Here is a 24,708-nt window from a genome sequence, read left to right as displayed (position 1 = left end):
CAATCATGGTTAAAGATATTAAAAATACAACTCTCAATTAACACTAATAGTAGTTCTTTATTAGTTCAAAATGGAAGGAAATACTACCCCTTCCCTTCTGTGCAAACTAGAGTATTAATTTGGTATATGCTGATTTTCTGTTCATATTTTATTGTGAATTAATACACATGTATGTTGCACCTTCCTAAAAGAGACAAAAAGTGGTTCACATTCCTCATGCATCAACGGAAAATTTGTCAAGCTTAAAAAAGATGTACTGCCAGGAAAATGATAACTACTTCTGTTATGTTAGGGCTATGTTCTTTCAACTATCCAGATTGCAAAGTATTTAAATACCATTGTGTAACCAAAAATTAGAGGTTGTTGTAAAATTGTTATCTCATCTTGAAGTCAGTTTAATTAGAAAAGATAGTAAAATAGTAGAAACATATTCTTGCTGATGAAAATTGTATACTTAAGCAAAAAAAAGCAAGCAAATTATAATAGTTCTGATGGACTGTAAATAAAAATACAGGCCAATCGAATAGCATTCCTCTGGCTGTACCTGCTTCTCAACATTTGGTTTGCTGATCTGTAGAGTCTGAGGTCCAGCAAGCCTGGCACCTGGGGCTGCTATAACAATGCTGGTGAGTTGTGCCATTGGAAAAGTTTTGGCTATGGTTGCTGTTTGCCCATTCACAACACGAACTGGGTGGATGGAATTCTGGGTAGAAGGTAAGGAGGTGGGAGTGAACTTTGTGGTCAACATCACAGGCCTCTGAATAAGTTGAGGAGCAGCAAGCATAGGAGGAGGTGGGGCTGGGGCTATAGGTATGTTATTCTGGGCAACTGGTTTTGGTCGAACCTACAGATAGGTAGGGAGAGAGAGAAAGAGAGAGAGAGAGATCAGATTATTTCCAACAAACACAACTTAGCACAAAACAATATTTGTGTTACTCAGAAATATGTATCAGCACAAAAATACTTAATTTGAAATCTGTCTCAAACTTGGTTAATTCCAAATACAACGGTTGCAAATGGTACCAAAAACTGTTCCTTGTCTTTGCATCAGGAAACTTCACATATTATTATTCAGACTAAAGCAGGGGTGTTAAACTGTCAGCCCGTGGGCCAGATGTGTCACACAGAAGCCGTGCCCACTCCATTGCTGGCAGTGGCAAAACAGTCCTGATACATCGTGCAACGTCACATGACGTCGCGAGTTTGACATGTCTGGACTAAAGGAATAAATATTACCTTATAAGTTAGCTTGTAATAAAAAATAGAGTGCTTATGTGATTTTTGAAGTGCTTATGTGGCAGCATAGAATACATTGAATTTCGATGCTTCCAGTTTTGCGTTGTGGCCAGAAAACTAGAGGAAATCTTGTTCCACCCTTACTGAGACTGGTGATACCAGAAGATTTCTAGGACTGATGCCTCAAGGAAAAACAAATACCTTTCAGGAGGAAATACTCTTTATGTTACAGCAAATTCATCAAATAATTGTTATAAAAAAGGACATAAAAAGAAACCATGAGGCCAAAAATAATCTAGATGATATAAAGGACCCAATCTCCAAACTGAAGCTACAATTGGAAAGCTCCCAGACAACGACTACAAAGTATGAACAAATAAACCAGAAATCAGAGGATGAAGCAGAAGAAATGGATCTAGAGGTGGAGGAGATAGGAGAAGGGAAATATGGACTGCCATATACAAATAAAATACTGCAAGATCTACCTATAACAATGAAAATACAAAAGATCCCTTACTTCCTTCTCCAAAATACACCTGAGGACAAGGAAAAAGATTCCAGAAAATGGAACATACAGCGGGCAGGGGAAATGTCCAGGGAATGTGGATGGGCGGAGTTTTCCCCCCAAAAAACCTAAATTGCCTTATTCCAAGCAGCTTGCACAAAAATAGAAAGAAAATTTGGGGGCAATTTAATTGCCTTGGCTTGGAAAGCTACTTGGCAAACAAAGAAAATGAGAGTTAGACTTAAAAAACAGAAGATATGATTTATCAGAGGGGGCACCATCTGTTTAATATACCTGTTTGAATGTTTAAAAGAACCGATGACCCTTAGATATAACTAGATTTTTATAATGGAAGATATGATTTAGAATTAAGATAGCATTTTGTTTTTCTTTTTTTGATATGGGAAATTTGAAAAAAGAGGATTGGTATGAATATAATATTTTTTAGCTATGTAAACGTAATTAATATTGAGAAAATCATAACTGATAAAAATATTGTAAATATTGATGGGAAATCAAACATTAAATAAGAGCACGAAAAACAGGATGTTGATTTATGAATTGATATTACTGTTATCTCTATAATATTAGTAAAATATGATGATGTGTATATTTAATTTTGTATAAATCAATAGTACTAAGAATTGTAAATGTTCATTGGGGGAAAAGGGAAAAATATAGGGAAGAAAGAAAGATCAAGGAAAAAAAATACTGGAGTGTACAGTACTGAATAGATCTATATTGAAGAAGTTAATGTTAAATATGTAAACCCAGACATGTTGTTTACTAAGCTCTAAAAACTAACTTTTAAAAATCAATAAAACTTATAACAAAAAGAATACATTGAATTCCCAATGCTATATTTTTTAAGAATATTAACAGTAAGAGGAATTATATGCAAAATAAATATAAATTAAATGCAGCTATGCTTATATTAATCCTACATCTCTGCGTTAATTGAGAGAATTCATACATTATTTTAAATGTTGAATCTAAACTCTGAAATATAAAGTTCTCTAAAAAAGAGGGAATGGAGGTGAAGTAGACAAATATAACCTCACTGAGGTATAAGAATCATTTATTGAAAGAAACAGTATTACACATTCAAAGCACTGCATATAAGATGTTATACATATGGCTACCAGTTCTGGAATGCAAAATTCAGGACAACCATTACATTGCATCAAAACAATAAGAAAACTCTAGCTTTCTGCTGCAATCCAGTGATTGCCTAGATTTCTATACTCCCCTTGCACATTTGCCTTTAATATTTGGAGAGAACTTATTTCAGAAAGTTATTTGTTCAACTAATCTTCCCATGACAAATTTGATCCTTTCTAGAAAACAGTAAGAGCAAATTACACTAAATTAAACTACAAACTCATCACAGTGGCAACAACTGGGTGGTGAACACTTTATTGGCATACATTACAGTAGTATACCAAAAAGCAACAAAATTAAAAGCACATAATAAATACAGAGAAGCAACTGAAGCACTTGGGTACATCCCAACAACAAAAAGTTAATTACATTCACAGTGTCAATTAACTTCCTGACCTCCAAGCCTGGGAGAACCGCCAGATCTTAAGGGTTTTTTGAATGACAGAAGGGTTAGGGACAATGTGATCTTGGGTGGGAAGGATAGGTTTTGAGCCAGAAAAGGCAAAGTTCCTGATCCACCAGATGACATCTAACTGACAAGGCCTGAAGTATACTTCTCTTGACAGACCTGATGAAGCATGTAGAAACAATTGGAACAAAGCACTCCCACAAGATGGCAAAAGTGGAGCTTTAATTTGAAAAAGAACCCATTGAGCAGAATTTATTGCTGCAACCATGTCTGGACTGCAAGAATCCAAGTCAACAATAGATTGTAGCTACAATGCTAACTCACTGCTGTTATTCAACAATATGAACGGGTACTCCTGGTCATTCAGATTCATGTGACATGGATTTGACAGCCCTAATTCTTAATAAATGTATGAAATATCTAATGTTGTCTTTTTTCAAACCTCAAATCAAAGTTGTTTCTCACTGAGTTTGACACAATTTGGTTAGCTGCTATCTATTCTGAACAGACTCACCTGTGGAAGGAAATTTGGACGAGGAGTAAGTCTGGGAGGAGGGATGAACTGTGGCACTTTGATAGGCTGAGGAGCTGTAGCTTGAACCTGCTAAACAACACAAGTGAGCTCAGGTGGTGATGAAGCTAAAGAAGCTTTAAGCAAAGTATAGGTACGATGAATTATTTTAAAGTTACATAATGACAGCCAGCCTTCCCACCACAAACTGATTCTGAAGAGTGAAACTGCCTTTCTTAAGAAGTAAAAAGCTAGCCCTTTTGCTTGTCTCATAAATATGTAAACGTATATTACTGTAAGTGTGTACCAGTCATCTGAACCTTTTGCATTTTTACACATTAGCAGTTGCTCTATAATAATTAGAATATATTATCAGTCTTGTTACTCATCCAAATGATATTTCACAAGAAGCTTAATTATGTTAAGAACATAAGCATTCATATTCAAAGTAGCCCAAACCACTGCTTTGCACAATGAGTTATTTTCTTTATTCTCCAGGAACGCGTAGGAAATAATTTATTACTAGAATGCGAAGGTCTTAAATAGATTTACTTATAGCTGCATTTCTGGATTAATTCTCAAATGTTAACATCAGATGGCTCATATATTTAACAGTATACTGATAATCACTGTTATATTTCTAATCCAAATTGTATTTGTTTAAATAGCTGACTTCACATTTAAAATTAAAGTTTACATTTTAATAGGGTTCAATTGTTTGACATTTTGTCAACTGATCCTTGATCATAACAGTGCTTGTAATTGTTAGAGTGAAAAAATGCTGGCAAGAAGTCACTGTGCAAGATACCATTTTATGGATCCAGTGGCAGTAATATTTAATGAAGTTAAACAAGTCTTGGTGAGGTTTTTTCCCCCACAAGCAACAAAACTGAAAAAGTAAATTATGTCAGAAGTTATACCATTCAAATAAAGAGTCCCCAAGCATAAACCTCTACAATCAAGATTAAGGAATCTGTGTCCTTTCAGCAAGGAGAATAAGAATCATATAGAAACAATTTAACATCTTATTATTGGAACATGTGTTAAGGATAAATAGTTCTGTAGTACTGCAAAAATATTAATCACCATTGGAATAATTAATTAAAATTGTAAATTTTTAAAATAAGTGTGTAATTTTAATTTAAGCAAAGCATCAAAATATAAAATATATTCTCAAAGTATATAAACAATACACTATTCTCTAGTATACAGAACTTCATATTATGTTTATTATGAAAAATGGTTCAAGTGCTGAGCTACCCAGCTTGCTTACCAACGTGACTGTATTTTTTGCCACTATTTGTACTGCCTCTGTTCCTGGACCAGTGACTTTATTTGTTGTCTGGAGATTGACAGGCGTGTTCTGTGCATCAGTGCTAAGGACAGTTTTCTGGCTGCTGTTGATGGCAGTCACCATGGCAATTGTAGGTCTCTGACCCACAACAGAGGCAGGCATGGTTGCTGTTGCTTTCAGAACAAGAGGTAGTGTCTTAGTGGTGATCATAGAAGCTGTAGTTACAGTTTTCTAAGAGAAACAGAAAATACATTTTATCTAGAAGACTGTACCACCCACTGAGAAAAATTTATTATTGAGAACTGTGAGAAAATAGAAGCAATACAGCACAATGGGGAAACTGTGGAAAATTTAAACACCGATATCCTTCTCCTGGAACCAACATATTTATTAATACTTTATAGAAAATTTCATGTACACTTGACAATTAATCATAAAGAAATACTAGGTCACGATTTGATCGCAGTTGATGAAATATGCATAACTGCAATCAAGTTTTTGTTTGCATCCTTCAATGTTTGCCTTTCAGCTCCTTGGAATATGTCCTTACCATATCTCTTGACTTCTGGAAAGGCATGTCTCTTCTTAACCATTTATATTAGTAATATCCAGAATGTTCGGTGCACAAGCTATCCTGTACACGGAACAGGTAGAACTGGGTAGTCCATGTTTGGAACATAACATATTTTATCCAGACATAGACCCAGAACATATGTGTTCCAGATATAGGGCCTCTAGAATAAAAAGACAGAAGGAAAAAATAAAGCTATCAGTGTGTGTGGCAGCTAAGCAGAGATAAAGGTAAGGAAGGTGAAGAGAACATCCAGAAAGGGGTGAATAGCTGGGCCAGTTGAGTATCCCATTCTTCAATTCAAGTGTGGCAATGAACGGAGGAAATGGGAAGGCCATGTGAGGGACAAGTGGCCTGGTCATATAGGATGACAGCAGCTGCAGGGAAGAAAAGCTATGAGAAAAGGAGCAAAAAAGTGGAATGGACCACTCACTTATGCTGTGCTCAAATATAAAATGGTAGCAGGGAGTTGTGCTGTGAAGATCCCTGGGCAAACTAGCACCTAGGCCATGAGGAAAAGGGAAGAGAGAGGTGAGCTGTGCCAGCCTTGCTCTATTCCTAGAACTTTCTGGACTATTCTTGAAAAAAATAAAAACGTTGCCCATTTCCAGTTATTCCAGGGTATGATGTGCCTAGGACAATCCAGCCAAGTATTAATGACATGTAATTTCTAATTTTGTCTAAACCTCTACCTTACATACTTAATGCAGTAAATATAGGTGTGAATATGTATATGGATATGTCACTGTATCTATAGAATGTCATAAAGCCGTATTTGTTTTGAACCAATTTTTGTTTCAAGTAGAAGAAGGTTAATAGGTAAAACTCAGTCCAGACAAGAATTTCCCCAAAATTAAAAGATTATTATCATATACGGTTTTTGGAAACTCCCAGTCATTGATAGTTGAAAAGCAACAGCAAATATCATATGGGAATTTTGACTGTCAAAGTAATTTTATTTTAGTAGACGTCTCTAAGTAAGTACTGTATCTGGTATTAGATTTATTGCTGTAGTATTACATTTTCAGGTGGGATAGGATTATTTCATCAGAGGGAAGCATACCCTCTGTTAAAGTCCTGAAGTTTGCAGACAGTACAAAAGTCACTGGCCTCATTCAAGACGGTGATGAGTCTGCACATAGATGGGAGGTTGAACAACTGGCCCTGCGGTGCAGCCAAAACAATCTGGAGCTGAATATGCTTAAAACTGTAAAGGTGATAGTGGATTTTAGGAGGAACTCTATTTTAACCCCTTCATATGTTATGCTACAATGAACTAGAACTGGGACCTTCCAAGACCTATGCATGCATAGAAACCCATGATTTTGCACGATGTTGAAATTTTGTTTTTTTCTCTAAAACAGGTACACACTTTTTGATATAGTATTCATTATCAGATGTACCAGATTCTACTTAATATGTTTAATCTGATTTGTATAATTTTAATTATGTTCTTAATTAGCTACATCACAACATTAATTATAGGTGGACCATAGAGAGTCATTTCCAAATGTAAGGCATCATATGCCTTCCAAGAATCTGAAAAAGAAAATGCTATTGGTATTTACTAGGCAAGGTTTTGCTAGCAATTATTTCAGATTATGAATGAACTCTTTAACATTTTAACAGCTGCAAACTATGAATTTTCAGTATGGTCACAGTACTACAATTAAGAATTTTACAAATACTATAATTTTTTAGTGCTGGTGTTTCCTTCTAGCTCCTTTTAATAATTCTGCACGTCTTAAAATTCTTTGCTAAGGCTACGCCATACAAAGTAGCTTCATAACGTTGTGAAAGAACTGATTTAATTCTTCCAAATAATTAGACTTGAAAGTTTTAAGAATAATTTAAGAAATACTGCAATGTATCAGAATTAAGTCCATATGCAATTCAGATAATGATTTCATTTTTTGGATTTTGATTAATTTAATTTTTCTCTTATTAAACAAATAGATTATAAGTTTAATGCTTTTAAAGAAGTTCTGCAACTGAATAATAAAAGAAAAAAAATGTAGCAATTTTAAGGCAATTTCACTAGAGGGCTCTTTAGTTTTAAATATCATCTTGTTTAAGCAGCATATTATCTGAAAGTTAAACTATAAAACAGAATTGTAGAATTGTATTCTTTTAATAGTCAACAGTTTTTTAATACCAGCTAATATAAATTATGTAAGATTATTCAAAATGAACTTAATAACATTTCTATAGTATTTATGTTGCCCTATTTTACTTAATGTTAATTACTTTCAATAGCACATTAATCAAAACTGTCAGAAGAGCATCAGACAAACCTGCAATTAAAATTTCAAACCTGAAGTTGGTCTAACCAATAAAATACCTACTTCATAGTAAAGGACTTTTAGAATTAAAGTTTGTGAATTAAATAATTTTTTTTCTTGGTTTACCATCAGTGTACATATAATTTGATTAATTTTTTTCCAGTAATTTAATGGGACATTGATATGCTGTTACCAAAGGAATAATTACTGTAAGTTCACGTCCTGCCTTAGCCATGAAAGCCAATTGGGGGGACTTTGGGCCAGTCATTCTCTTTCGGCCCAGCCCACTTCACAAGGTGGTTGTTGTGGGGAAAATGGAAGAAGGAAGGTGTGTTGGATATGTTCGCTGCCTTGAGTTATTTATAAAAATAATAAAAGCGGGATATGAATAAAAAAAATATTTTATTTTTTCTTATACTTCAGTTGGCCAATAGTCAAGAACCACCTTTCTGGTTTACTAATGACAATGATAATTCTCCAGATAGCAGAGTCTGAAACAGGGACGATCCATATGCAAATGATCCTTTATTATAAGTAGCAGGATAAGTCAAGTAAGTTACATAACTGAACGGGACAACTCGCCACAGCAAGGTTGCCGCTGGGTCACCCCAGCCGGCTCACCATGGGCAACTCACAGCGGGAGAATGCCGGAGGTGAGGAGAATCTCCTCCTTCTCTTCCTCCCCCCCCTCTCTCTCTGTCTCCTTGATCTGACTTACAGCCCCCAATACCCCTTTAGTCTCTGGAAAAAAACCTCATGTGCAACGAAAAGTGTGTGACTCTCTCCCAAGTGATCTTTTTTCTGGTTGGGGGGAAGCCCCTCTTCCCCTCCCTGCTTCATCCTCCCCGATTTTTCCCCCAGTCTCAGCTGAGGAGGAGGAGAAGGAGGTGTAAGTTCTCCTCACCTCCTGCATTCTCCCATGGTGAGCTGTTCCATGGCCGGGGTGAGGCGATGGCAGTGAGTTAACAGTGACAAGGCAGTGGTTGCAAGTTGTCCTAAATCCATTACATAAAGGGGTACTGATATTTGCAGCTCTACTCCCTTGCTCTGTTTACTACTACTTGCAATACATCAGAGCCATTCAGAACAAAATTGCAACTCCTTTGAGATTTAATTTATTGCTCTTTACTATGTCTATTTAGAGAGTAAAATAATTTTTAGTCAAGCATTGTCTTCAGTATTCTAAATTCTTATGTTATTCTGGTAAGAACAGAGAATATTAACTCATAGCTATAATGTACAATTTTTACCAAGTTCTTTGGTCTCAAGCTATAGTATATATACTTGAAATAATGCATATACTTCTTGATGACATATTCTTCTCAACCTTTACCACACAATAAATTGCCAAAGTGTTCCTTTATAAAAAAAATCTTAATTTACTTTATCTAGTTCACAAACCTTCACCAAATTGACTAGAATTCATTCGTAAAATTTGTCCTAGTCTTATTGTAATAAATGTTAGATATTAGTCCAAAACTGAATTTCAAGAGAAGAAAACACTTGTCTTTATTGCCTACATAAAATCAGTGTCAGAGCATGCAATGAGAAAATGTAATCATAAATTTGAGAAGTTAGATAGTATGAAATGTGTCATCATTTTATTAAAAATGAACTTAAAGGTCAGAATTATTACATTATCACCACTATTTAGACACAATATCTTTTATTGGGCAAGACAGAAGAAACTGCTTTCCACTATGTTATTTATAGTAACTTTTGGAGAAAATGTTTCTCCGCCATTTATATATGGTAATTAACATCATTTAACCCAGAGGTCCCCAACCTTTTGGGCACTAGGGACCGGTTACATGCAGAGAGATTTTTCTGCCGACTGGAGGAGGTGTGGTTTTGTGTGCTGTCTGCATCCTGCAGATGGGACTTTACTTGTTTGTGCAGACCGATTGCTGGCATGCTGTGGCCCAGTACCGGTCCACGGACCGGGGTTTGGGGACCCGATTTAACCTATAAACATTAGAGTTTCTCCTGACCAATAGCTACAAGGAGTTTTTTCATGCAGAGGTTATGTTTTGCAACAGCAGTTGTAAGATTGAATGGGTAACTGCTTTAGTTTATATATTTTAGATTTATTAGAAAATTTATGGCTGATTATAAGTTGATATCATAATATTATTCTGCTTATATAACTGTTTACAGAAATTATACATTATTACACATTATTTCCGTATTTTAATTGCCATTCACTGAAATAAATAACATGAACTGATCAAAGGTCTCTAAATAATTCAAAATCCTTGGATGTCATCTATAATAAGACCAAACAGAAACAAGATAAGCATTAATCAAGTGTAGAGAGGAAAATGGCAAAAACAGAAGATGAGTACCTTTGTTTTTACTTAAAGATTTCTGAAAGCATTACCTCACCCTATAAACATTCACTCACTCCTATTCAGATTTTCTATTAAATGTTTGCTAGTCGTTACTAGACTAACATTAATTTTATGTACTTTTCTTTATACAGTGATGAACTTCAGCCTAAGAAATAACTTTTCAAAATTACAGTAACTTATTCAAACTTATTTACCTGTGATCCAAGCAGGTTTGGAGAGGGTGCAGTGGTCTGCTGCTGTGGCTGCTGCTGCTGCTGTAGAGGCTGTGATGTTTGTATTTTATTTTCTGTCTGTGCCAATGGCTGTATTTGAAACTTACTATCCGTCTGTTCCTGCTTTACCATTAAATTTTTTCGGAGTTGTTCAACTACTCTTTTCTAGCAAGAGAATACAAATAAAAATAGTATCATATTCTTTTTTCATTACAGTAAAATGCATTGCAAGATTTTTTTTTCAAAAAGGTGAACTTTGTTTTAAGGTTCTATATTAAAAGGTCAGTTTTGTATTAACAAAATATGAATTTTGTTATTAATAATGAGTTTTAAGTTCTAGTTCATTTTAATTACTATTACATAGGTGTATGTGTATTTATTTCTGATTGTATTACCATTGTTTATTTTTGTTGCTGTTTGTTAAACTCACTATAAGCTATACAATATTTGATTAAATAAATTTCATACTAAATAAAAATAAAATAAGGAAAGCAAATTATTTTTGCCAACTGCTAACACTGTCAAACCAGCAAATTTAAGCAAGGATAACATATCACTAAAATCAGAAGTTGTGGGCAATTAAATGAAGACACCCCTCCCCCAGGAACTATTGCTCTTTCACAGCTCACACAAAAGTGTGCGGCAAAATGAGGGCACTCATCATTCAAATCTTTCACAAACTTTTATAACAAATCAGTAAAGTGTTATAAGCAACAACAGTCCTGGGTTATTATAATATCTAATTCCTGCATATGGGAGCTTTATGTATTGCTAATATAACAGAATGTTCTTCCCCAATTTGGGTGACCTTCAATCCTGTAATCCAGGGGTGTCAAACTCAATTTCATTGAGGGCCGCATCAGTATGGCGGTTGCCCTCAGGGGGCCGGGTGGGTGTGGCCTACTGGGTGGGTGTGGCCTACTGGGTGGGCGTGGCCTACTGGGTGGGTGTGGCTAGAGTGTGTATGGCCTACTGGGTGTGCGTGGCCAGCTCTACATCGTTGGCATCAAGGGTGCCTATGGGGGCCTGGGCAGGAGTGGGACAGATCTGAAGGTCTCTGGCAGGAGGAGGGTCTCTGGGCCAGGGCCAAGGCAGCGGGGGCCGTTCCCTCACTGTTTCCAGGATGGCTTCGTGGGCCGCGTGAAACCACTTCGCGGGCCGGATCCGGCCCCCGGGCCTTGTGTTTGACATGTCTGCTGTAATCCAAACTATTCATGATGTTCCTGATCTTTATTCCACCAAGCCTTTTTCACATTCATAGAATTAGTGCATGTTTTAAACTGCATCAAATTTTCTGGTGTTCAATTATTTCTGTCCTTTTTAAGCCTGAAGAATATAAAAATATATATCATTAAAATTCCCCCTGATTTGTTTTGTTAGCCCCTTCACCATACATGCCTATGTAGGTCATTTGTGGGATTCTGAAAGAAATTATAGTTCTATAATTCATTTCACAAAAACATTATTTTTATCAGATGGTAATACTTTGTTTAATTACTATATCTTACAGTAATTCTTATAAGCCAATAGATATGTGGTAATTTTTAGAGCCTGTCATTTATTTTTATCGAATCAAGTTCTAAATGTATTTGCCCAGAGATCAGGACAATGAGGTTCCATATTCTTTATTTAGGCATTCAAATGCTGATGTATTATTTACTGTTTCTTTCAGAAGTACAAAATGATGTGTCAGCAAGTATGGGAAGGAACAGAAGGATCATTTGCAGGAAGCAGAACACCATAAGGAAAAATAACAGAACGGAAGCCAATTATACCTGCCAAACTATTACTGTAATTATTCACAGAAGAATATATGCTATTTTATCTGGCTAGAGAACAGTATTCAAGAGATGCTAGGCCCAAGCTAGGTTGCAATAAAAATAATAAATCAATCAGAAGAGAAATTAGGAAGAACAAAAGTCAAGTATGCTGTTTCAATTTTACAATTCTTTCTGGTCTTCTTCCTCAAGAAACTTGTGGATAAAAATAGGAATGAAATTTCTGTAATTTTCTGTAATTTCTGTAATTTTTTAAAGAAGGCTTTACCTACAATGTGTGAGAAAAAAGAAGTTGGTCTGCATTGCTCTTTTTGTCTTCTGTGGAAGATAAAAAAACTTCGGCAAAATACACTTTCTACTCCCATCCATTTATGAAAGACCAGATATACAAAGGCAAAAGTTGAGTTTATTTTAATTAGTTCATAAAATTAATGTAATCAGGCAACAAGTCTATAATCCAAGAAATACTGTATATGTATATACGTATAATGAGCATGGTGGTGCAGTGGTAAGAATCCAGTATTGTAGGCTATCTCTGCCCACTGCCACAAGTTCGATCCTGACCAGCTGAAGGTTAATTCTCCCTTCCATCCTTCTGAGATTGGTAAAATGAGGACCCAGATTGTTGGGGGCAACTCTGTAAACCACTTACTGTAAAGCATTATGAAGTGGTATATAAGTCTAAGTGTTATTGCTATTTAGATACACACACACACACACACACACACACACACAAACACCTTATTGATGGTCAGTAGAAATTTTAACTATCTGAACTTTTTATTCAGGGAAACTAAAAGTTCTTATAATTATTTGAATTTCTGAAACCGTATTTTTAAAAGTGATACTGCTTACATTCATTTCCTATTTCAGCCATATAATTAATGCCAGAAAAAAGCACCACGGGAATACTATAAAATAATTGTCTGCAGCACTATACAGTCCAACTAGGTATCTGCAGGATTGTCTACTCCAATTAGGACTGGCCCAACAAATCAGACCAAATTGAAAATTTATTAATCCCACATAATTTGGAGGTCTGAGGAACTGAAACCAGAAGGCATTGTGCTTCAGTGGCAGGGTTAACACTGTGGAACAACTTTCCTGGCAGAGATAAGATTGGCTCCCTCCTTGTTAATATACAGAAGTTAGCAAAGGCAGAACTGAGAGCCTTCCCCTGATTTTATTATGCCACCTTTAACTTTTATTTTAATTGTTTGGCAAATGTTATTGCTACTCTTTTGATGTAAGGTTTGTACACTAGATGTTTTAATTGGTTTTATATTCAATATAAGCTGTTACGGCTGGAGTAGGATAGAAAAATCTAAAATAAAAACACAAATAATTCAATGCAAGCATATTGTTCAGCTGGTACAAATGTCCTATGAAACAGGCTGCAACACAGGTCAAAAATGAGATTCATAATTCATAAATTCATAAATTCATAAATTCGAGCAGAAATGCACAAACTGCTTTAATATTTCAGTAAAAAAATTCTTCAAGTCAAACTTAATTCCTATAACTATATAGAAAGAAACTTGGATATTCCATCCAATCTTTTTGGCATCATTACTCTTAATAAAATAATTCTATTTACCTAAGCATTTGACTGAATCTGTTACATGTTTCTAATGCTAACGTACATCCTATTTTGCCTTTTGGGGAGGATGTATTTACAATCTCGGGTTCTGATTAAAATAAGATGGTACGGTAAGGTAACTTTTGTTGTCATTTTTTACTATGAACACAAGTGGCCCACATTAAAAATGAAATTCTGTTGCCTGCCTGCTCTCAAAAGAAAGTATATATCTACCCATACACATACGTAACACACACACACACAAATATTAATCACCCTCCATTTTGAACAGTGGAAAGTTGAGAGTTCACAAGGTTGATGCTATATGGAACAAAACTGACTGAATCTGGATGTTCTGCTTCAGATACCACGAAGCCTCCTCCCAGAAGGTAACAAGGAAAACAGGTCATGAAGAGGATGTGTAGCATCCCAGACAATCCTGTGGACCTTGCTCAAGCATTGCTTATATCCTATGTCCTGGAATGAAGTGAACTGCCAATAATCTTTTCTAGCATCCTCACCACTATTTGTACCGCCTTTCTGTCTGAAGCAGTAATGCTTCCAAACCAGAGAGTAATGCAATATGACAGGATAATAACAACAACAACTTTATTGTCACTTTGAATGTACACCAATTGGCATACATCAAAATGAAATTTTGTTGCATACAACTCTCAAAGGGCCACCACCTCCAACATACACTCCTTATTCACGGCCAGCTCAAGTTACAGATCTTCCATTTTAGTCTCTAGGGAGTGAACAATGGCAAACAGGACAGATGGAAATGGAGCTCCAGGTGGATCAGCCATCAAATTAGCTTATATTCCTGCATGACAACCTTGCCTCCTTTCCTTTTTCTGATCCTGTCTTTTCCACCTTTTCCTTAAAGGGGCCTCGCTCCTTTTCGGCCCTGGAACCTGCCGACAGCTTCATCCTTTTGCTCCATAAGCCCCGGGACCTCTCCTCCTTGGCCTCCTTTGGAAACAGCCCTTATATGCAATAGAATCTGTTGCTGGGCCAGCAGTCAGATCTTGCTGCTGGCAGAACAATTTCAAACAGCGCCAACAACTTTTAACGGTCTTACCAACGGTTCCGAAACAGCTAGAAACTCGCCATGCCAGCAAAGATTGTCAGTCATATGTCGTATGTTACCTTAGTTCCATCACGTTGCTCAAACACATTAAAACCTTCCTGATCATGTGGCCTATATCCCTTCCAAAACTTTTCACCTTCGAGAGCCAATGCAGCCGCAGCCAATCCAGGCGCCGCCATCTTAGAACTCTTGATCGTCCCCTCTGTAGAAAGTGCTAAGGGCAGGGGAAGGAAGATGTACTTTTCTCATGCAGTGCAGAAAATACAGGCAGTGCTATGCCCGCTTCACCAGTGTCTCACTGTTGAGTGACCAAGCTAGTCTACTTCTTAGCTTCTCAACCCAGAAACCTGATGCTGCTAATAACCTCCACAGGAGATCTTATCTATGTGATCTGATCTGATCTGTTTCTAGTTTTATCCAAGTTGCTGTTTATATATTTGTTGTTACGCTATTTAGGTTGTATTTTTCTATTGTTAGGCACCCAGAATCATGTCAATGAAAAAAACAGTCATACAAATCAAAATAAATAAAGGAGAACTACACTCTTTGTAAATATGTATCTAATATTTTGCCAGGAGCACCAGTTCATTTTTTAATTTACCCAACTATTGAGGATTCATTTCCTCCAATATGTCTTTGACATATTATAAATCACATCATTTTCTGTTTTGGTCAGCATTTCCACTTTCAATCATTTTTTTCCCCAGCTGAAGCATCACCACAACATCTATCTATAACATCCTGCCATCTACTTATTCCACTCCATTTAGGGTCATTCAGACCTCTCTTAAATCTAGAACCTTTGTGTAATTATGGTTTGGCTCTGGGTACGGAAAATATATTTCAGTCAGGTGACACAGCCATGATTTATAATGATCAAAGAATAATAATTACACCCTAAGGAAATTAGTAATTGGGCACAATAGCTAAGGAATATAGAAGAGCTATCCTGAATTTATTCATATGTTTACAGAACTGCTCATCCCACAGTATTAGGCACTTAATGACTGTTTTCATTTATATATTTTATTTTGAAGGACTTAACATATTATTATTTTTTTATGCTATTCTGCCCGCTTTTAGTCAACAGAGACATTTTGCAGGTAGGCCTACAGCACTAAACAAGACTGAATAAATAACTCTAATAAATAAACCATTCCTAAATTATAGAGTTTAGTTAAAGTAGGTAGCACTCTTCTATCCTTTATAGAAAAACAAAGAGAATAAATAATCTATAGTGGAATACTAATTTGAAAATTGCTTTGATTCTCAAAGGCTGCTAGTCTTATGATTAAACATTACATTCTGTTTAGTGATATTCATTGGGTGGGGGGAGAGGAACCTTCACTTTAGCTCCTGAGGAGTGACACTGTTGCCACTTTACTGTTTCCACTAATGCCTAATCTACAGGGTCAAGAACACCATGTCTTGGAAGAATGAATGGGTTTCTTCTCAGTTAGAACTGTTGTAATAACAGTTTTGAAGAGGAAGTACTGATTTCATTTAACATCTGATGAAGCAAAATGTCTCTGAATGCCAACATTGATCGTATAAAGAAAATGTCTTGGGCTTCCGGTTTGCCACGCAGCTGCTATGGACGGCTGGGAGACTTGCTCTCTCTCCCCTGTCCAGTTTCGCATTGCTGGGGGGCCCTGAAAAGGGCTGGAAGTTGTCCCAAAGAGGCGACCAGCAAGGAGGGGCGCTTGCTGGATCGCGGGAGAGCCGCAACTCTCCCGTTAGACCTGGCGATCCTTCCAAACCGGCAGATGAAAGGATCGGCCATTATGGCTCATCTGCAGCTGTGAAAGGCTTTGTGTTCCCTACCTAGAAAAAAAAATTCTCTTTTGGATTTTCTAAGTGTAAAGCCTTTAGATTAAAATACCAATATGGAAGAAGACAAGAAACAAAATTTATTTATGGATGAAGATCAACAACTCTCACTATGTTGAAAACACTAATCCAAATTCTTACCACAACCAATGAAATACTAAGAGGCTATGTGAAGGAACAAGAAGACAGCCCAGATATGAAAGCACAAACTTTGACCACAACTAAAGAATCATCTATACAAAATACAATAGAAAAAATGAAAAAATTCAAATAAGATGACAGAAGAATCTACTATTCAACAAATATTGATATTTGAAAATCCAGAAAAGACATAGACCACCTGGAAAAAGGAAAAGGTTTCTTATACAACTCAGAAGGAACTAGAGGATCTAGAAAAAGAACAGTTGGATGAGAACACAATTCAGAACAACCATGTCAATTTGGGAAAATAAAGAGACAACCCACTATACCTCCAAGTCCTCTAAAAAAAATGGTGACCAGATGGTTTTGCCAATATCAATTAATATACATGATATTACAAGGAGATTGGTTCGATGACCCAAAAACAAGGACATGGAAGATGATTTGGCAAAGGAAAAAAGCTAGAATAAGACTCAAGAAGAATGGAAACAGAATGTACTTAAATAGATAAGATGTGTATGTTGAACACAAAACATTGTTATGAACTGAGATAAAAAAATTGGTCATTAAAATTTAGCAGTATAAATACTAATAGCTAATTTGAATATTGATTTGTGCATAAAGGTCATGTAAAGGTGAATAATGTAGACAAGCTAAAAACATCGTTGAAAGTAATAAATAGGTCTATATGGAATGTTAAAAACGAAACTTATCAGTTTAAGAGATAGCAGATATAAAGAGGAAGAGGGGAAGTATTAAATGTTGAAATAAAAAGAAATTTTGAATACTACTTAAAAAACTGAAAATTAGCAAGAAGGAAGGATATCATATTGTATCCATAATTTGTTGACATAGAGGGTGAAAAGTTAAGTAAACGGGATGTGTATTTTGAATATTAGATTTTGTGAGGAATGGTGATAGATGAATTGGGAGTATACTAAAAATCTTGGGAATAATAAATATCAAACGTTAAATCTAAATGTTAGTGGAAATTATAATTGAAAAATCTATTAGGTTATTGATTGTCTAAAAGATGGTATGTTAAAACAATTAGAATATGTGTAAACTAAAAACTATGGATATATGTAAGCAAGTTATTTTCTATGTGATTGATAGGATAAAACCTGTCTTTAAATCTACAAATAGACAGTATATATGAAGGGAAAAAGAGAGGAAATGTTTATGGTAGCAATTTGAAATCTGTACTAATGATATCTGTATGAAATTGAATTACTACTACCCAGCCACCACATTGCTTTTCAAATATGTGAATGTAGTATTAGAAAATCAATAAAATTTGTAAAAAAAATGTTTTAAAAGTAATATAATATGTAATAACAAATATAAGAACTTTACTTCACGTACTATTGTAAAAATAAATGCTACATAGCAGAATGCAAACTTTCCTATCAAGTCCATGAATAGTTCACAGAACAATTGTTTGACAGTTTGACTGTGACAATTATAGACTGCGGAACCTCTGCACTAGGGCTTTAAAAAGATCAAGTGCTTGATACTCTCATAGCAGGTATAGTGAGATAGAATGTGTGTACAGTCCATTTTTCTTTATAATTACACTCCATTAACCTTCTACATGAGAATCCCCTTGTGCTTTTCATACCAACAGCACCAACTGCCCGTTTCTGATAAGGCTGTACGGAGTTTGCAAGAATGGGAAATATAACAAAAATTCACTTCAATACTGAACATTTAAACATAGGCTGACCACAATTCTATAATTTAATAGCATATGCAGTCAGTTTAGGAAAGATTTAAGGGAATCTTCTCCTACCTACCTTTCTGTAAAACCTCAATACATATAAACAAAAATAAAAAATAAAAGTATACTTGGCATATTGAAATAACGATCATGATCCATTTTCATTGCAGAACCCTCCCCAAAAGGCCATTCAGCACAATCAGTACCATTTATAGAAGAAAAGCAACAAATGATAAGATCAGGGCTTTTTAACCTTTTCACCCATTGTACCACTTTTAGGATATGGCAACATCTGTGTACCACCAGTTGCCTAGCAGAGTGTCAAAAACTTAATGACAAAAAAAAAGGTAGTCCTCGACTTAAAACAGTTCCCTAAGTGACTGTTTGAAGTTACAATGGCACTGAAAAAAGTGCCCCCCAAGCCACAGCCGAGCAAGACACCTGCCTGCCCGCCTGGCGGCGCTCTTCCTCCTGTCCAAGGTTTTCATTGTTGTGAGCATTTCTGTTGAGGATTGTCAGTGGGGGTGGTGTTGTGTGGTGTTTGGTTTTCATTCCACCTGTCTGCTGGGTGGTTGCAGCAGGTTTTGGTCACTTCACATGACCCTGGGACACTGTAAACATCATAAATATGAATCAGTTGCCAAGCATCTGAATGTAAATCACAAGACCCTGGAGATGCTGCAACATTCCAGCTGATCGGCGCTTCTTCTGGGCTCAGAAGCGCCAGGATCAGCGCCGAGCTCCAGCTGGAGCCTGGCGCTGATCCTGGCGCTTCCGCTGAGCCCTGACAGCCCTGCAGTTCCAGCCATCTCTCGCTCAGGCTTGTGCGGTGCTGCCACCGGTTCAGCTCATTCTCCTCCCCCGCTACCACTTTTCTAGGATGGTTGCGTACCACCTGCCAGGTGCCAATGTACCACAGGTGGTACCCGTACAACTGGTTGAAAAGCCCTGGATAAGATGACACAACAGAGAACAGTTCACATCCAGAATAATAAAATAATCCTGGATGGAAAACTATTCTAAATGCTATCTTTTCTTGGTGCTAATGTACCTATAATACTGAGGTTTCTTGTAAATTATATTTATTTTATTTATAATCACCAGCACCCCTTTGGTAATACTCTAGATAAATAAAATTGGAGCAAAGTAATTTCACAATCAATCTTTTTAAAAACAGAAAGACAGTATTCTCTGAATGAATGTATGTCCCATTTAGAACACAGGAAATATAAATAAGCTTTCCAAGCTCTTTAAACCAAGTATGGCTAGATCCTCAGCAAGTCCTGCTTTACTCCTCACTGAATCAGTGGGCAGAGGGTGTTCCTGGGAGGGATGAGCAAAGGAGTCAGGATTATAGGCCAAGAGTTTTTTTTTCCCCCAGTGGATCACCCAAGCCACATCCTAGCTGCCTAGCTGAAGGAAGCAGGTACCTATATTGGGCAGTAGCATTAAAGGAAGATGCCGGAAGCAGATGATAGCTTTAAAGGCAATGGCATCAATTCATGCCACATGGGAAAAGGCTAAACTACTACTGTATATTTTTTACCAAGAAAACACATGGATTTCTAATATATAATAACTGACAATGTAGTGCCAGATGACGGATCTCTCATGTTTAATGGCATTCAATATGTGGTCATTAAATGTGGTCATTAAATGAGATATCACAAGGACTGTGGTATGCAATTTTGCTCCTGCGTTCTCCACTACTTCTGTTGGAGGTCAGTTGTGACACATGTGAATGGTGATCACATGACTGTAGGACACTTTGATTGTCATAAATGTGAGGATTGGTAGTAAAGCTCTTTTTTTAAACACCCTCCTAACTCTGAATGATTGCCAAATAATGAAGGACTATCTGTATATTATTGCTAAAAGATGGTGGAGGAGTTCAATTATATAGCATCAAAGACATGCCAAGTACAGGTAGTCCTCGAGAAATGATAGGCCACTTAATGAATGTTCAAAGTTACGACCCTGTTTCAAATTTATGATGGCTGCAGCCTCCCTGAGGTCATTTGTCCTTACCAACTACAGGGATGCCATAGCACTCCCCAACTCTCTTTCCCCTATCCTGACTCAACACGAACTGTAGTGCTTGGGCCTGCTTCCCATTCCTCCTAGAAGTAGCCCCCATTTTCAGCACTTGGACACTTCCTTATAGAAAATGGTGGGTACTTTTGGAGCTTTCTGCTCTAATTAGCAGGCTGTTGATTGCAAACCTCTCTTGGCTCAAGCTAGGCCACGGGTAGGCAACCTTGGCTCTTTTATGACTCATGGACTTCAACTATGCTGGCTCAGGAATTCTGGGAGTTGAAGTCCATGAGTCATAAAAGAGCCAAGGTTGCCTACCCCTGAGCTAGGCTTTGGGAAGCCAGAACCTAAAAGTGGCAGCTCCGGAATGAGCTTCCCTAACCCCCTCCCTCGCTCAGAATGTCACATTTCTTCAATTAAAATTAAAAAGCTGGGAGGGTCATTCTTCTTGATCTTTCCCCCTCCTCCCAAATTAGATGTCAGAACTAAACTCCACACCTCTGCCCTCCAAGCTCTATCCATTTTAACTTATCTTGACTCCAGGATGAAGAGTAGACACACAGAAGCAAAAAAAAAACAAGGAGAATTTTTTTTGCAACTTTTTACCTTGAGCAGCTGCATTAAAAAAAAATCATCTCCCAAGTTTAGCAGACTACAGTCACGTGCAGCAAAATGGGAGGTGCTGGGACCTTGCAAAGCTGTTTTGCTGTTTCTGTGATTGCCTGAAGGACCCATCTAGGATTCTTCTTTCAATGTCATTAGCCACAGATTACCAATAGCCACAATCCAAGAATAACTTTTTAAACTTGTAATTAAAAAGACAACTATCAACCAGATATTTGCTTCATTTTGACAGAAAAACAATACCTTATTGATAATATCTGTGAATTCAATGTTATAGAAAAGAATAGTCTGGAGCTACTGTGGCTACATTTTTAACAGTTTTTTTCTTGTACTTATGTGTAGAAAAAGCAGCAGTCAGTATCAATTTACCCTATTTTCCGGCGTATAAGACAACTGGGCGTATAAGACGACCCCCTACATTTCCTGTTAAATTATAGGGTTTGGGCTATACTCGCCGTATAAGACTACCCCTCTTCCAACGCACACCAAATAAAAATTAAAAAACTTCAGATTTGATTTTAATATGGTAATTTTAATTCAAATGCTTATGACATGCAGGTACTTAGTAGGAAAACTGTCACTTATAAACATAAGGCTGTTTGTCATCAAACATGTAAACATAAAACAGTGCAAGTGGATTAAACTTAATAATAATAATAATAATAATAATAATAATAATAATAATAATAATAATAATAATAATAATAATAATAATAATAATAATAATAATAATAATAAGTTGGAAGGGACCTTGGAGGTCATCTAGTCCAACCCCCTGCTCAGGCAGGAAACCCTATACCATTTCAGACAAATGGCTGTCCAGTCTCTTCTTAAAAACTTCCAGTGTTGGAGCATTCACCACTTCTGGAGGCAGGTTGTTCCACTGGTTAATTGTTCTAACTGTCAGGAAGTTTCTCCTTAGTTCTAAGCTGCTTCTCTCCATGACTAGTTTCCATCCATTGCTTCTTGTCCTGCTTTCAGGTGCTTTGGAGAATAGCTTGGCTCCCTCTTCTTTGTGGCAGCCGAGATATTGGATCACTGCTATCATGTCACCCCTCACACGTCTCTTCGTTAAACTACACATACCCAATTCCAGCAACTGTTTCCTATTTTCCTAATTCACTTTTTCACTTTTCCTAATTCACTCTAAAGCTTTCCCTGCACAGAGCCTTAAGTAACACCAGCTGCCTGCAATTAGTGCTGGTTCTCATCCCACCAGGCTCAAGGTTGAGTCAGCCTTCCATCCTTCCGAGGTAGGTAAAATGAGGACTCAGATTGTTGGCAGCAATAAGCTGACTTTGTAATAATGCTGCTTGGGGGGGTGGGTGAAAGCTCTAATAAGCAGGCATATACATAGAATGAAGGCTATTGCTAAGCACATTGATTTGTGCTTTAAATTGTAAGCCAACCTGAGTCTTCGGAGAAGGGCGGGATATAAATGGGATTAAAAAAAAAGACCAAATGGGAGATCCGCTCCAGGTTTTCCAGCCAGCCTGCCCAGTTCTTGAGTCAAATGTGCGGGGGAACCTTTACCTTTACCTTTTATACATATCTTTATAGGCACTAAAAGAGACTTCCAAGGCGTACAATTAAAGGCAATGTATATAGAATTTCAGTTTAGCTGACAATTAATAGTCTTTTCTCCTTTTACTTAAATTAACATTAAAGCAGACATACTGAAAATGGAAAAAATACCCTTCTTTACAAAAGACAGAGAAATTATATCCAAATCCCAAAGTATAAAGTAACTTTAACCTTAAATTTCCCTAATGTGTAGTCCTAGTTCATATTTCTTGGGACAGGACATAGCTAGAAACCCCTCTAGTGAATATAACATTTTTGCTTCCTTTTATAAAAGAAAGCAACATTTAAATAAGACCAATACCCTTTAATTAGGCCTGGAATATATAATCTGTAACCAAATCATGTTGCTTTTCCCTTTACAGCATTTCCCCAATATTTTTTCAACAAACATGGTAGATTTTCTTATCATCTTTTGCCTAGGTTACCAAAATTCTCTTCTTTTTACAATAGCTTTTTTAATAATTTATTTTGGCTTACCTCACATTTTTGCAGCACTCTGCTGCCAAAACCACTCACTTATTACACTGATAAGATAATATTTGTCTAATCTTCAAAACAGTGCAAACTACTTGCCTTAGGCAAGATGCCATCCTTTTCAACATCTACATTAAATCATTTTGGAAAAATTATCCTGAGGTATTGGCTGAAGTACAATCAATATCCTTATAATGCACAGCACTATCTCACATTGCCATTTGCACGGCTCAAGGAAGTATGGAATTCATTCTAGGGACCATTTTATGATAGATGGCGTCAATGGAAAAATGACAGAGATACTGATATGAAGAACTACTCTAAACAACTAAATAACTAAACTACTACTCTAAACAAAAGTTTACAAATAACCTCAGGATTGCGCTGTCTGCAGTGTTCCAGGAGAGGGCAAATGATGGAAGTGGCACTGTGCTGCGTTGCAAGCTGTGTCCCTTTTATGTATAGGTAGACATCATACTCACGTACAAAAGAGGAGAAACTTGCACTGCAACACTACTTTTGTTATTTGGACAGTAATGGATTTTGCAGATGTCTAACAGGGAAATCTCTGGTATCTCTTGTGATCAGGTGCACTTTTCACTGGCATATGCTGATATCTCACCTGTGATCCTTTCCTCAGTTACGTATTTGTGTACTAGTAACCAGGCTAGACTATTGAAATAGACTCTACACAGGGCTGCTTCTGAAGAAGTGCCATATAATAATAGTGCTGCTGGTTGTGCACTGGCTATCAATATGCATCTGATTATAATTCAAAGTGTGCACTTTTAAACTTATAAAACCTTTTAGGATTTGACACATAGGTATATATAAGTCTGTCTGCTTCAGCAAGAATCAATCTATGCAGTGTATTTAGCCCCAGGGGGCTTTCTAAGAATTTTCCCCAAAGAAGTGGGAGGGGTGGACAGAAAGAGAAAGTACACAATTTTTCCTGTAACACACCTTACCTCTGGAGATACAGATACTATTATCTCTTATAATGTTTTGGAGGGCAGTCAAAACAAGTCTTCCACAGAACATCTGACATCTGAACTATAGAGGAATTGTTCTAATGTCAGGGCTTATGTTGTTTCTTTTTCCGGCAAAGTGTTTTAATGTTTTCTGTTTTATAATCTTATATTGTAATCTGCCTATTTGGATTCAGTAATCTAGAAATATTGTAATACATTTTCAATGATACAGAATGTGGGCCTAAATGTTAGAGGGAAAGAAGTATGTTTTCCACAGAAAACCCTATGCAAATACGAATTCAACTAGCATATTCATCTCAATAACACTAGCCCACCTAAAAATTTAAA

At 36.6% G+C, this 24,708-nt stretch overlaps 1 protein-coding gene across 2 annotated transcripts in view; it reads right to left on the bottom strand.

Annotated features, from left to right (window-relative positions):
• Positions 1-24,708, bottom strand: part of PHF21A (PHD finger protein 21A) — a 147,472-nt gene that overhangs the window by 29,155 nt on the left and 93,609 nt on the right. The window contains exons 6-9 of one of the 2 annotated variants that reach the window (XM_081329270.1): positions 10,515-10,697; positions 5,096-5,347; positions 3,826-3,912; positions 545-844 (exon numbers count right to left, since the gene is read on the bottom strand). In XM_081329270.1, the coding sequence (XP_081185396.1) occupies positions 545-844; positions 3,826-3,912; positions 5,096-5,347; positions 10,515-10,697 (822 nt within the window). Of the gene's footprint in view, positions 1-544; positions 845-3,825; positions 3,916-5,095; positions 5,348-10,514; positions 10,698-24,708 lie in introns of both variants that reach the window. The other variant, XM_081329269.1, reaches the window with a different exon arrangement.

This window comes from Vipera berus, assembly GCF_964194415.1.
Source record: "Vipera berus genome assembly, chromosome: 1".
Taxonomy (NCBI): domain Eukaryota; kingdom Metazoa; phylum Chordata; class Lepidosauria; order Squamata; family Viperidae; genus Vipera; species Vipera berus.
Note: the sequence above shows the minus strand (reverse complement) of the source record. Positions and strands in the feature narration are given on the sequence as shown.